This window comes from Phoxinus phoxinus, assembly GCF_949152265.1.
Source record: "Phoxinus phoxinus genome assembly, chromosome: 2".
Taxonomy (NCBI): domain Eukaryota; kingdom Metazoa; phylum Chordata; class Actinopteri; order Cypriniformes; family Leuciscidae; genus Phoxinus; species Phoxinus phoxinus.
In genome coordinates, this window is record NC_136877.1 from 51108080 (window position 1) to 51122794 (window position 14715).

General features: G+C 39.7%; 2 protein-coding genes across 2 annotated transcripts in view; both read right to left on the reverse strand.

Annotated features, from left to right (window-relative positions):
• Positions 1 to 11849, reverse strand: part of LOC306988081 (uncharacterized protein) — a 34091-nt gene extending 22242 nt beyond the window's left edge. Inside the window, exons 1-23 of the mRNA XM_079592809.1 lie at positions 11492 to 11849; positions 11243 to 11332; positions 9549 to 9624; positions 9329 to 9424; positions 8931 to 9070; positions 7956 to 8066; positions 7755 to 7866; positions 6985 to 7115; positions 6805 to 6889; positions 6522 to 6682; positions 6315 to 6422; positions 6110 to 6233; positions 5921 to 6022; positions 5230 to 5385; positions 4984 to 5083; positions 4795 to 4906; positions 3698 to 3832; positions 3511 to 3617; positions 3337 to 3419; positions 3150 to 3236; positions 1162 to 1260; positions 848 to 959; positions 675 to 761 (exon numbers count right to left, since the gene is read on the reverse strand). Coding sequence (XP_079448935.1) covers positions 675 to 761; positions 848 to 959; positions 1162 to 1260; positions 3150 to 3236; positions 3337 to 3419; positions 3511 to 3617; positions 3698 to 3832; positions 4795 to 4906; positions 4984 to 5083; positions 5230 to 5385; positions 5921 to 6022; positions 6110 to 6233; positions 6315 to 6422; positions 6522 to 6682; positions 6805 to 6889; positions 6985 to 7115; positions 7755 to 7866; positions 7956 to 8066; positions 8931 to 9070; positions 9329 to 9424; positions 9549 to 9624; positions 11243 to 11332; positions 11492 to 11725 — 2648 coding nt within the window. The 5' untranslated portion in view covers positions 11726 to 11849. The remainder of the gene's footprint in view (positions 1 to 674; positions 762 to 847; positions 960 to 1161; positions 1261 to 3149; positions 3237 to 3336; positions 3420 to 3510; positions 3618 to 3697; positions 3833 to 4794; positions 4907 to 4983; positions 5084 to 5229; positions 5386 to 5920; positions 6023 to 6109; positions 6234 to 6314; positions 6423 to 6521; positions 6683 to 6804; positions 6890 to 6984; positions 7116 to 7754; positions 7867 to 7955; positions 8067 to 8930; positions 9071 to 9328; positions 9425 to 9548; positions 9625 to 11242; positions 11333 to 11491) is intronic.
• LOC306992573 (uncharacterized protein) overlaps positions 1 to 14715 on the reverse strand; it is an 868003-nt gene that overhangs the window by 794779 nt on the left and 58509 nt on the right. The window lies entirely within an intron of this gene.

The window sequence follows — 14715 nt, forward strand, 5'->3', positions numbered from 1 at the left end:
ACTCAAACCAGCGTCTCCGGCATGGGAGTCGGGCACGCTAACAAGGACGCTAATGGCCATAGCACCAGTCGCTAGTGCGCCTCTTGAGATCAGGGGAGTCAGGGTTAACCTAAACAGCTAAACAGCTTGTTACACAAGCACTTCAGCAGAACATTTCACAGTGGTAAGTAGTCTTTGTAAATAGCCTTTTTAACCTCTCCCAGGTTCGGGAAGCTGTCCTCTGTAAAATGCACTGTGCACAAGAAAACTTTTGGGTTGTACAGCTCATGAAGAGGTTTATAAACTAACTTTAACCTCTTATTAACTGTCTCCACAACATGATGTCAACACTTCACTGCACTGCCTTCTTTAATTGCGTATGCCTAATGCTAATATTCCACATTGTGACATTGAAGTTTGTTCTGGATCAGTGTTCCCTGTTATATTGAATAAATCGCTTTTTGGGAGACTATGAGTTTTGTAACTTTGTAGATTATATACAAGCACGAACAGATACATCACAAACTAAGGGAAAAGGAAAACATTAAAAATAATCACATGACCCCTTTAATAATTACTACAATATTGTTTACCAAACAGTGTTCAGAAGTGGTAAGTATGATGTTTCCAATAGCACACGAAGGCAGCATTACTACTGCAGTTTTTGTGTGTGTTTATTTGTGAAGATTTCTCACTTTTTAGCCAGAGGAGCTTTATCCACGTCAGTTATCACGACGATGTCCTCGAACTCCAGCCGGAATCTCTTCAACAGCATCTTCATGCTGGGATGAGAAAAGCCGTTTAAAGAACCACTGTTTCTGCATATCAAAACTAGTAACAGATGATGATGATATAACGATCCACTCACTCTTTACGGTCTTCCTTCATGGTCTCCTGGTCTCCTAAGATAAACACTCTGATTTTGCACTTTTTCCACCGGTTTCTTCTAGTCAGCAAATATGGCACTAAAAGAGTCAGACCTGAAAGAGAGCAACAGCATTCAGAATAAGAAAATGGGAGTGAAAACGGATAGTGCTGGAGGTTTATCAGACCCCCTTGAGCTTTACCAAGACCAAAACCATGTTTGTCTACCAACCCAGACTGAACCAGTTTGTAACTTCATGCTATTTCCCCCCCCCCCCAACAATAAGTTAAAGTATCATTCAAGCAGTCGTATCTCACCGCCATCATCAGAGATCCAGTAGATGTCAATGGTCTTCCTGCCCTGTTTCGTCTGAAACACAGATCTGACCTGATCGTTCGAGCCATCGTCAGAAATATCTGATGGGGAGTCAAAAAAGGAGGTGAGAAGTGAGTAAAAACCATTTACATCACACCAGCCAAAGCCTGATTGAAAAAGTTAGTGCACTCTGTCTACAATGCAGCTTTGCTGATTATAACAGAACTGCTCTAATTGACGGACTGGGTGTTGACATCAGGATGTCAATTTAAAATAAATGTAAAAATGTTCTGTTATTTTAGAATGTATCACATTCCTGTTTCCATGACGATGCATCAAGCTTGTCATGTGACACTTCACAGTCACAATGGCGTTGTATGACTGATTGTTTTTGTTTTGTTTTCTGGGTAAGTTAATGTGTTTTAAACGGCTTTATCATGATTATTTTAGTTGATTGGCAAGTTATAAAACAACTTTTTATCTCCACTGATTCTGGTGATTCTGTGGTTCTAGTTCTCTTAGACCTTTCGGCAGCTTTTGACACTGTTGACCACCCTACTATGTTGGCTAGACTTGAGACTGGGGTGGGCCTAAAAGCTTCTGTCCTGTCATGGTTTCAGTCGTACCTTTCTGACAGAAAGTTTTTAGTTAAGATGGGTAATTTCTCCAGCTCCATGGCACCTCTAACCTGTGGTCTTCCACAGGGATCCATTTTGGCTCCCTCTCTATTTTCTCTCTACATGCTACCGTTGGGCGCTATCTTAAGGAAACACAGTGTATCTTTTAATTTTTATGCGGACGACACCCACATTTACATTCCATTCAAGAGAAATAACCCTGCAGCGTTAAACTCTCTTCTGCTATGCCTAGAGGAGGTGAAGGCATGGCTGGCTCAAAATTTCCTCTCTTTAAATGATGATAAGACCGAGGTCATTGTTTTCAGCCTGAGTGAAAGGTCCCAGTCTATAAGCCCAGACTTGGGGAGTTTATCTCCATTTAAATCTACAGGAGTGCGGAACTTAGGTGTTCTTGTTGACCAGTCTTTAAAATTTGACAAACACATATCATCTGTCATCAGCTCCGGTTTCTACCCGGCTTTCTCACTCCGATAACTTTGGAAATGGCGGTTCATGCATTCATCACGTGTCGGCTAGATTACTGCAATTCACTTTACTGTGGGATATCAGTTTCTCAAATTGCCCGTCTTCAGTTGGTCCAAAATGCTGCGGCCAGACTTATTTTTAACTGTCACAAATATGACCATATCTCTCCAATTCTTAAATCGCTACACTGGCTGCCAGTCCGGCAGAGAATAGATTTTAAAATCCTCCTATTTGTTTTCAAATCTTTACACAACTTAGCTCCTGTCTATCTCTCCGAACTAATTCATACCTATACTCCGTCCAGAAGCCTAAGGTCACACGACCAGGCTCTGCTGGTAGTCCCTCGTGTCAGACTTAAGCGTAGAGGGGAGCGTGCTTTTGCAGTGCCAGGGCCTCGTCTGTGGACACACTGCCCCTAGAGATCCGAACGGCCCCCGACCTTTCTATCTTTAAGTCTTTGGTAAAAACCTACCTGTTCTCTTTATCATTTTGATCTCTTTTTTTGATTATTTCTATTATTTTACATCTGAGTCTCTGATAAGGCTACTAAACATAAACATAAAACATGCCGTCAAATTGTATTTGAACGTTTTTTTTTTCTTGCTTCCATTGGCATCAGTGTGAATTTTTACAAACTATACATGTTTTTCTACTACATCTGTGTATTTAATTGTCTGAAACATAAAGTTATTCATTAGAGTTGAACTGTTCTGATTGGTCGCCTGGATGTCAATGTCAAATGTTCTGATTGGCTGACTGGGTGATGAGATCAGGATTCCATCGCTTGCAGTTTAGACGGTTGATTGTAACATTCTAGTTTGTCCCTAGTAGACTTCACTAGCAGTGTCAAAGTGCACACAAAAGAAGACTACAAGTGTGTTTGTCACCTGAATTCCGGTCGGTCTCATCTTTTTCGGTTTGCGGGACTTCGTCTGCATCGAATGCCGGATTATCAATTGCCGATAATCTGCCTGCTGCTCAAAACAGACCCCCATCAAACTTTGTTTTATGCCTCAAACAGAAGCACCAATGCATTATCAAGTTATTATACTGTATAAAACACACATTATATACCTGAACTCTGCAAAGCATCCGTAACGTCCAATCCATCCATCATTCTCAGAATTGCAAGGCCGTAGCTGGAGTCAAACGCGTCGCTGAACGAGAAACATTAAACAAGGTAAAAATAGAAAGAACTGCATGACAAATAAACTGATATTTGTGAGCAAAAGCAGCTTCTGAACTCACCTGATGGTGTTGTAGTAGTCATGTAAGCTCTCAGGTTTACATTCCTTCCAGTTCGACTTGTATCCCATAACGAGGGTGTTCGGCTTCAGTTTACCAAGACCTGAAGCCTAGAAAGATGATTGAGTCTTTGAGAAGGACGTAATGAGGAGAAGAAAAAGGTGTTAGAACAGATTAGCGACGATCTTACCTGCATGAGATTGAACGCGCCGTCTTTCAGACTCTCTGCATTGAAGGACGTGTAGAAAGAACGAACCTTCCTCTGATTCAGCCAATCCACCAGCATATCAGTGCTGTGCTGCGGAAAACTGGACTTCTCGTCCTCCTGAAAGCATGAGAGCGCAATAAACCCACGACACCGTCACATCACGAGTGCGCACTGAATAATGAATAAGCCATTTGGTGAAATCAAGGTGATCTGATTGTGTCAATCAGGTTTTTTTGTAAATCATCTTTCTGAATACAAATGTTATATAGGGATGCACCGATTTTGGTATCGGGCCAATATAATAATTCATTCGTTACATTTATATAGCGCTTTTTCTGAGACCTCAAAGCGCTTTACACAGAAGGGGGAATCTCCTCAACCATCACCAATGTGCAGCATCCACATGATGCGACGGCAGCCATATTGCGCCAGAACGCCCACCACACACCAGCTTACTGGTGGAGAGGAGACGGTGATGAAGCCAATCAATATATGGGGATGATTAGGGGGCCATGATGGACAGAGGCCACTGGGCAATTTTGGCCAGGATGCCGGGGTTACACCCCTACTCTTTTTCGAAAGACATCCTGGGATTTTTAATTACCACAGAGAGTCAGGACCTCGGTTTAACGTCTCATCCGAAGGACGGCGCTCTTTGTATAGTGTCCCCGTTACTATACTGGGGTGTTTGGACCCACACAGACCACAGGGTGAGCGCCCCCTGCTGGCCTCACTAACACCTCTACCAGCAGCAACCTGGATTTCCCAGGAGTCTCGCATCCAGGTACTGACCAGACTCAGCCCTGCTTAGCTTCAGTGGGCAACCAGTCTTGGGCTAAAGGGTGATATGGCTGCTGGCCAAAAAAATAAGGCTTGTGTTTGCATTCTGTTTAACTTTCATAAGGTGATGCATTTCTGAGTGACGTTGGACAGAATTTTGATGGTCATACATTTATGAATCAAATGGGGATCTTTTATTAATAAAGTAAATAGCTTCAACCCATTTGCATGATCTTTCATATCATAGACTTATCGGTCTAAGACTGTGCATCAAAAATGGCCCAGCTCCGGGTCCTTACCATGATAATGTTCCCACAGATCATCAGGCAGATGGTTTTAGTGAAAGTGCCCACAAAGTCCACCAGAGCGGGACGGGCGTTCGGAGGGCCGGTCAGAACGAGACACTGAGGCCTAAGAGAGAGTTTATCATGAGCGGCTGGTGCATCGTGATCAGATCAGTTTGGTAATATTTACTTTTACAGTCTCACCTGTAGTTTTTGACGTGATCACTCACACCAGTCAGAGACATGGAGAAGGACAGAGCCATGTTGTAGAAACTGGCCTGATAAGACGTGCCCCAGTTAATCTCTGGACACACGATAAGACAACAGTCAATGTGTTCAAATAACTCAACATAAATTATGTTTTGATGATCATAAGGGGAAAATGTAAGTCATAATCTGCAGCATATTGGGTCATTGAAAGCAAACCAGAAACACAATAAGGTTACTCACGAGGCTTTGTATAGGAAACATAACCTATGAGGAAGATGACGACAATGGACGTGACAAGAGCGGCCCACCATGTGAACAGAAACATGAGGACAAAAGACAAGCAAGCACCAAACAGAGACGTCCACGGACTGAAGTAACGGAACTGCGGCCGCCAGCCTGCGAGAGACAGACGACATACACGAATATTAGACACACAGAGGAGCTGTTCTCAAAAAGGGCTTCAGAATTACTTAAAATATAGAAATCAAGATATTTCTTATTTTAGGGTTAGGGTTATTTCACCCCCCAACAACTGTTGGTTTTCTTTTTATTTGAAGACACAGAATTCACCATTTTAAAACTTATTTGTAATCTCCCACAGAGCAACAACTAACTTTTAGCTGTTCATTTACATCAATTTATTAATAATCAAATTATAATGAATAAAGTTAAAAAGTCTGAACTTGACCAGAGCATATTTTTTTAAATGTCTGTTTAATAAAAACATTTAGTTAAATAGTAAAACAAGCTGTAAAAGTCCCTTCGAGTTCAAAAAATGATGAAAAGTTGGAAAGACCCTTTCATATTATATATATATATATATATATATATATATATATATATATATTCACAGTACATTATTGTTTATCTGTTCACAATGCAAAACTGATGATGATGATGATGATGATGATGATGATGAAGAAGTTCTCACCAGGTGATCTGGTGATCGTCGCATGGAAGCAGCTGAAGTTGATGAGGCCGTAAGAGCAGAGGAAGAAGTTGGAGATCAGAGGAGCGATGGTGTTCAGATTACCTGAAAATATCAACATGACACCAAATGTTAAAGTGTCCGCAGAGAGAAACATCTCAGTAACTGATCTGGAGGAGGTCCAGGACTCACCGATGAGGATGAAAGCCATAGCGATGAGGAACGTGAGACAGTATGCACGTAGAGGCTCGTTGTTTTTCCCATAACCTTTTGCGAAGAAGCCGATGAAGGGGTAGATGTTATCCTTACACAAACACTGTATGAAAACACACATACAAAATGTTACAGTCAACTGCAGGATACCACAACATTAAATAAAAACAGTCACATCATCTACCTGGAAAATTTTGGGTGCAGACACTAAGAAACCCAGCGCTGATGACAAGGTGGCGGCAAAGACACCAATGGTAATCAAAATGCCAGATCCTGAAACAGTGGTAAGAACCTGGAAAAAAACAAAAACATTAATAGCTATTAGTAAGTCTATCCATCCATCCAACAACAAAATAATGACAACTATAACCATATGGGCCAATGCACTCACACGGAAGTTGTTTGCCAGTCCAGAGGTACATGTGATGTTCTGTTCACAGCGGTCAAAGTTCCAGCCAAATTTACAGCCCAGACCGCTGCATTGGATCGAATAATTCGATAGCGCTAAACTATCATTCTGAATGCCAGAAGCGTCTCTCACAACAGTTGCAGCTGAGGAGGAAGAGAGGAAGTGCTTCAGTGAGGACAACGGATCACCAATAAGATGCACATTTCAATTAATTTAAAAAGAGTCTATGATACAAAAAAAGTGACAGAAAAAGGTCTAATCTCACCACACGTGATTGAGATCAATAAATAGCTCAAGGTGGTCCACAATATGGCCAGCAGTGTCCCTTTAGGAATCCCACCATTTGGATCCTGGAAAAGCACAGACAAAAGTCATTTCTGTAGTGTTTTAGGGCACGGTGACTTTCCTACTTTTACACGCTCTGCCTGAAAAATGGCAATATTACCTTGAGATCTCCACAAATGTTGACGCCAGAAAGAATTCCAGTAGCAGCTGGGAAAAAGATGGCGAACATCCTAAAGAAATATCCATCTACACCTCGGAAGGAAGGCAGTAGGTTGGACATGAAAATATCATCTGGAAGAAGAAAACTGTGTTTAGGTCTGGTTGTTCCAACACAAACCAACATCAAGTTTAATGTTCGTAATTTGACAATGTTATTTCACGTTTTAGGTCTGGATTTCAACAAAAAAAATCTGCATGGTTATTGCATGATGCCATGTGTATCAGACATAGGCCAGTGTGAGATGTGTGTGTAAACCTCACTCCCCTAATCTCAAGGGGCGATCTAGCGACTGACACTTGAGACAGTGGTCTTTAGCCTCCTTGTTAGAGAGCCCACCTCCCATGCGGACGTGCCTGGGTTTGCGTCCCGCTTAGAGCGGGTGTTGACACCTGGAGGAGCTGCAGTGGTGCCGTGACCCGGATGGGAGTTAGGCTTAGGGGGTGAGTGTAACAAAAGTAGGCTAGTGTGAGCTGTGCGTGTAAACCTCACTCCCCTAATCTCCAAGGGGGATCCTAATATTGCAAACTGAAGGGGCTTCACATGCATGAATCATATGTTGTGTTAACGTTGTGGTTCTGAGCTTGGTAAACAAGAGCTTGTCATCTACTGTTTATTTGTTTTGTTGCAACAGGTCAAAATAATGACTCCCAAACTTAGAAACAACTAGATGCACTTGAAGGCCACATTAGATCTGGATCTTGTTTACTCACATTGGTAGCCGAAAAATCCTGCAGCCCGCTTATCGTCGTCGGGGGGGAGGACTGTCCCAATAAAGTAGCTAATTAAGGAGAGCATGATTGCGATGAAGAACAGGATCTGAGCCTGTGGTGGAGTGAAAACCAAGAAGAACATTCATGTTACAAGAGGCAGTTTTGGGAAATTATCAAAAACAGGAGCAGAGGACAGTATACCTTTGCCTCCCAACTCATGCCAGCGAATGTGATGCAGAGCAGGATGACGACAGTAATCGCACCAATGATCCTCACGTCATTGACATCATCCACCATCTGAGATTTATAGTCCTGAGAATAAAGAAAATGATTGTGGGTGAGATATAAACAGTGGTTAAAACGAAATTAATGTCTTTAAAAAATAAAAACAATTCATGTTAATAATTAGTCTCTTTATTAGTTAGTAGCCTGAGCCACAATAAAAACAACCAACATTTGTCTCATGACGTCACACTGAAGGTCACATGCGCACATCAGTGAAGGTAATTCGAGTCTATGAGTCTACTTTATGTGCTGTCGCTGTGCAGCCTGCAGTTGTGTTTGGAGATCGTGCTTTGATTCCAGGCATACATATTACCTGTGTTTATGTGTTTATGTGTTTGTTTAATTAATAACCTTGTGACAACACCGGTTTTACCAATACCACACTGCATATTTTACAAGAAAATATATTTGTCAATGATGGATCTGTAGTGCTTATTTTGATCTTTAACGTTAGATCTTTCCTTTTCTTGGAACAAAAATAATGTTTAATGTTGATTCAATATTATTCTTAATGAAAAACAAATACTAGGCTATAATAACAAACTTGCTTTTTACACATAGAACTTTTATTAATAAATTAAATAAGACTGATGATATGATATCCTTTGGATGTTTCCCTTATTTTAAAATGCTTATAGTGGTTAATTATTATTAATGAAAACTCGTCAACAATAAAATAGTAGGCTACACTGGAAAATGTGCTTATATTAAACACATCGAACTGTAACACAATTACTATGCATTATAGTAAGCAAAGTTAAGCGTGTTTCACGTTCAGTGTTTTAGGATGTCCCATCATCGAGCATCACTCTTGTCATGTGACTCTGTGCTTTTTTCTATAAAGCTGCTCTCTGAGTTTCCCTCAAGCCCTACAATGTGTGCATGTCTCACTTTCAGAAGATCTCTGACGGTCTCTGCAAACCCCAGTGTGTGGAGCGCACAGGCGAGAGCGTTGGCGAAGGCGAAGAGCAATCCGATGGGCGCTCCGAGCTCCGGACCCAGACTCCGAGAGATCATGAAGTACGTGCCACCTGGAGATGAACAAGTCTGTTTTCACTTGCTTTGACAAGTTGGCTTCACTGGTTTAAAAAATACACCTCACTAAATGTGTTTAAGACAAATAAAAACAATGCATTTCTTGGGCAATTTTACAAATCTCAGGTAAACTTATATTGTTTTAAGAAGCATATGTTTAATATATTTTACTGGAAACCGAGACAAAGATTCTGATTAAACCCATTTGAAATCAAATGCTCCTGTTTTTATGGTAAACAATTCATTTGACTCACCAGACTTGACCTTCCCGTTGGTGGAGATTGCAGACACTGACGTCGCTGTGATTGTTGTGATAACGATAGACATGAAGATGATTACGTAGGTCAGAACTGCAAGCAAAAATGCACAAATGTGTCAAATGACTTTAGATAAGATATATATCTTTTAATTATCTGAGGGAGGAAACATTAAACTGTTACAAGGCATTTGAGAAGTGATAAGTGATCAACTCACTGAGTCCGGCTTGAGACGTGATCCATGGCAGCCGCAGGTACATAATGACACCCCAGATGTTCAACATACAGCGAATCTGAAACAGAATCACAGCAAACTCATGAGTGGTGTAAGAATATTTCAACTTTATTTGAAAAACTAATGTAGGTGAAACAATTACATATCTGAAAAATGCTTCAAAGGGTATTTCTTATGAAAGAATTTCAAGTACACATTTAAATTTTTTAAAAAGATTTACTTTGATTAAAATAAATAAATTACAATTAAATACACTTTTATTTGGGAGTATACCTGTATACATAACACCAAACAATCATATTTATAATAACATTATGTAAATACCAATGTATGCATCGAGAAAAAGCCGCAATAGTCCAGCAATACATTAGCCTGGGTTTCCCCATACTGCCTTTGCGCAGCGCGATTTTATTCTCGCTGAAAGGCAGTCTGGAAACCATGGACCTGATTTTCGCCTCGTTTAGGGAACCAATCACAGAACGGGGAGGGAGCAGCAAGACGATGATGACATCTATGCGACACAACTAAGCAGTTTGTTTATGGATTCAACATGGCAGCAGACGCGAAGCTACCTTTTGATGCAGCCTTAGATATTGTTCTAAGTAGTTTAGAACGCAAGTTTATTTCGAAAAAAGAGCAGCTTTTGGCGTCTCTACATACGTCGTCTGGTATAATGGAAACGATTGGTTATGAGCTACGTACAGGCGCATTTGATAGACATTCTTAGCACCCAATAAACGGCGCCGGGCATTCGTAAACCACGCCTCAAATACGAGAAAATGCGCATGTGGTTCCCAGACCCAAGTCTCAACGAGAATTGGGTCTGGCGTTAGCCAGGCTAGCAATACATGACGGCACAAGCCAAATCCCTGTTTGCGCGCTGCTGATGTCAGTCACGCGATTGGTCGCTGATCTAGCCAAAAGCGCGATTGGCTACGGCTGGAGTGGGCCACATGATTGGCCGCTACTGTAGTCAAGCGAAAGCGTCCAGAACGAACATTGACAAATGTGTTCGCGCTACAATCCCCGCCAAACAAAACTCTTAGTTTCTGCAAGAATCAAGTAGGTGACAAATGTTGCTTTCAAAACGGCGAATTAACTGAAAAGTGAGCAGTTTACATCCCTGCTAAACATAATGTCCCAGTTCTAATCACTGTCACGAGAATCAAGATACATTCAGATGCTTTAGGATAAGGACAATTTGGGTGGAATGCACTGAGATACGTGAGAATAGGCTACTGTTTATTTTCATTATTTTGTATCACTTTATTATTCATTTAATTTAACTATTAGAAGAAATATGACCTGCAATTCTATAGTCTATAGAGGTATAAGATAAACTCAGAACATCAGCTCGTGTGTGAATTTGATAAGTATTTGAGATCTCTGAGGGATACATCTAGCTTTTGACAGCAGGTATCTTCGCAAATATGTGTATAGGTTATATTTATTGCCTTTTGCCTAGATAGGACAGTATGAGACAAGACTGGAGCCGAGATTTAAACCACAGCTCTCTGATGTTGAGATCTCTCCTTTGTAGAGACAAATTGGGTCTTTTTCTCAGGAGAAAAATCGGAGAAGCTGGAGACTTACACAGTAGCTTGTCATTTAACGTCATTTAGGAGAAACTTCTTGAGATGTTAAAGAGATCAAATATTTGATTCCTGTTTTCTCACCATGACTCCCAGAATCCATCCAAAGCGAACGAGTTTGACTTTGGGTCGTTCATCATCCTCTGGTGGTGGAGGAAGATCATCAGGATCCGGCTGTTGACAGAAACAGAGAATCAACACCAAATTTCAAAGTGTTGCCATCCAAACCATATTCTTCATGTACAATATTAAATAGACTCAAATATATGTGTTAATAAGTTAAATTAGACAAGAAATGTCATTCAAATAACTATTTAATTCACGTTTACTTACTGGTTTGCGCAGAACATCCAGTGATGGTCTGGTGCTTTTTACACGTCCAGAAAATGTGTCGTTGGCGTAAAAGTCATATTTTGGCACGGGGTCAAGCGAGTTGTAGAACGACATTTTTTTCTTGTCCAGGTCATCCTCTCCTTTATCCACGGTAACACCTTGAGGTGGGACATTGTTGTCCGGGCGCCGCAGACCCGGGATTAAGTTTCTGATGCGTTCAATATATTTGGCCATCGTGGATCCTGTAGGACTTTAAACTTTAAGAAGTCGACCTGCTTTAATCCTTGTGGAGATCACAGAAATGTTCCAACACATCCACGGAAATCACAGCGCCGAGCCGAGTGGAGATTAACTGACCTTTCTCTGCTGTCAGGAAACAGCCGTGTTTACTTTTATACCTTAATAACACACACCCATTATTAGACGTACACAAACATTTTTGTAGAAATACAGTTCTTTGTATTGTGTGCTCTTGCTATCTTTGAAGTCTTCTTCAGAAATATCTACGAACTGGTTTCCCAAGATTTCAGATCTGCCAAATGGAGTTTGTCTAGCAACAGTTTCGATGTGTGAACATTACATATCTTTCTCCTAAAGTGAGCATCGTGAATGAAATGATTACAAGTTATTGGTATTGGTCTGAAATGACTTTCATAACCCCATATGACTGGACGTGCCTGGAAACTCGCCCTAAACCTGTGATTTTTTCCACGTTTTGAAGCATGTTTAAAGTTTGTCCAGCTGTTATCGGAGAAGCATGTGCAACATCTCAATCCTGCTCACAGAATCTGCTGGAAATTAAGAGACACAAATCAGATATTTTAACATATTGACTGTTTCTCCTAACAATTGCATGAAATGGAGAGATTTTGCTCTTTCACAGCTCATCAACTTAATCTCAAATAGTTGTCCTGAAATAAAACAGAGCCAAATGAGCCACTCATTGTCACCCAGTAAGAGTATAAACTGAATGCAGAAAGCAGCTCAGATCACTTGATGTGAAATGTTTAAGTTCATATTGAGATCTCAGATTTTTGATGGCAGACTTTTTGCAAACACGAGCACAATCTGAGACATTGTTGAGATCTCTTCTGAAACTCTTGAGGTTATGGGGTCTCTCTCTCAGGAGAAACATCTGACAAGTAGGAAACTTTAAGAAGTTCTTTCATGTTAATTTCACTGCTGAGATATTAAATATTTTTTGTTTCCAAATAATAAAAAGTATTCTCCAATTGCTTCAGATAGATCAGTCTTTACAACTGATTACTCATTAACTATCTGTGTTTACTTTTTTTAATGTTATTTTGCCCAAAACACATGCTTGAACATGTTAACTGAGTCATTGCTAAGATTTCTTCCTCCTAAAACACTGAAGGGATTTTTTTTCGCTGCTATCTTCCCTCTCTAAACCTGCTTGCATTGTGAAAAGCACTATATGTATTTAAACTTTGCATCAATGGAAAATGAGTCAGTATGACAACACATAAAACTTAGTAGCAAGATAATGAAGGTCATGAAAATGTAATGAGAACATTTCAATAATTTCTCTGTAAAAGAGCCTTGTTTTTATATGAGAAAGACAATGATTTGAACCGGCAGTACCAGCATATGTGTGTTGTCTGATATCTGCTACTTTCGCCTAGTGTTCCCATTCATTTGTTGTGAGTACTAACATGCAAATGTTTTGTTGATGTGGGTTTTCTTTGGGAACAATTGTTCCAACTACCTATACTGGGGTATTTGGTAAACACACCCACATGCCCATCTAACCAATCACATCTTAGTATGCAGGTTGTGTTTACTGGAACCATCATGCTTCTCATGAGGGCAAAATATGGATGGCCAAAGGATATGTAATTTATAGAGTGGACATTAGCCAATCAGTTAGTGTTTGTGTCCATTCCTAGAATTTCGATTTCAAAGAGCAATAAACCCTTTCCACTGTTTATACAAGTTTCATGGAACTGCATGCCATAAAGAAGTTCATAAAAGTTTATTTTATGAACAGTAAAACTTCTTACCGTGGCTTATTTGGTCATTTATTGGGCACGTTCCCATTTTGGTGGGCTCGTCCACTTTGTGTTAGTGACCTTGGGTCTCGAAATGACATCTCTGTTAACAAGTACAAAGAATAGTACAAACTATAAATTAGGTGTTGATGTAGCCTACAGAACATTTTCATGAATTATTACAAATTCTGAATAAACTGCTGGTGATTTTAGTGTGTCTCAGATCTCACTATCCAGCATTTGTAATGCTTGTCTTCCTTTCTGTGCAAATACATAACAAATATCAGGTTGATACATGATTATTTTTCTTAATTTTATGAGATCTTTAATGTTACATGAATAAATACAATGATTTTTTTTTCACATGGTCACATTACATATACAGTTAATTTCGGTTTGTGTTTGATTTGATGTGCTTTTCAACAGTATGTTCTTCCTGAATCTCACCCCAAACAGAAACATCGTGACTGTGCTGCTAAATAAGAGTTATTTTCTAAAAAAAAAAGTGCACGTCTACGTTGTGGTAAACAGAGGAAAAATGTTCACTAAGGTCTGCTGGGTTTCTTATTATGTAGCATTGGCGTTTATGGAAAGTCAAACCATCAACTCTGATGAAAACATGTTTTATAACCTAAAGTTTGATTCTGAGCAAGTTTGAAGTATAGCAAAATTATTGTAAAAGTAGTTGTTTTTTGTTCATTATCATTTGATATCATGTTTGATATCATCACATGGACATTATTAATCACTAAAAATATTTTTTTACTTTTATGTTAGAGAGAACATGTACATTTGACCATACTTAAGATATTTAAAAATGATTAAAACAAACATATCAACTTACTAACATATAAATAACCTACAAACTTTTTTTAATGCATGGTTGATGTGCATGTTGTTATGTTTGTCAGCTATGGACAATTATTTATTCAATACATCTGGCATACTCCGTTTCAATAAGTGGCTATAACAAAACAGACATATATCTTTCAATGCTTAAATGTCTCTTACTTTTATAGTCATAACAAGAATGCGTTACTGCGCTTTATACTGTAAAATGTAAAATGACACCAGATAATATCTGCAAATGGTGTGACCGGTATGAACTGGCCTATGTGTAAAAGTAAAACGTTATGCATATAGTTTTAAAATGAAGATGGACATGTACACAACACAGTTACCAAACAGTGCAAATCTACCAGCTCTCATCGAGAA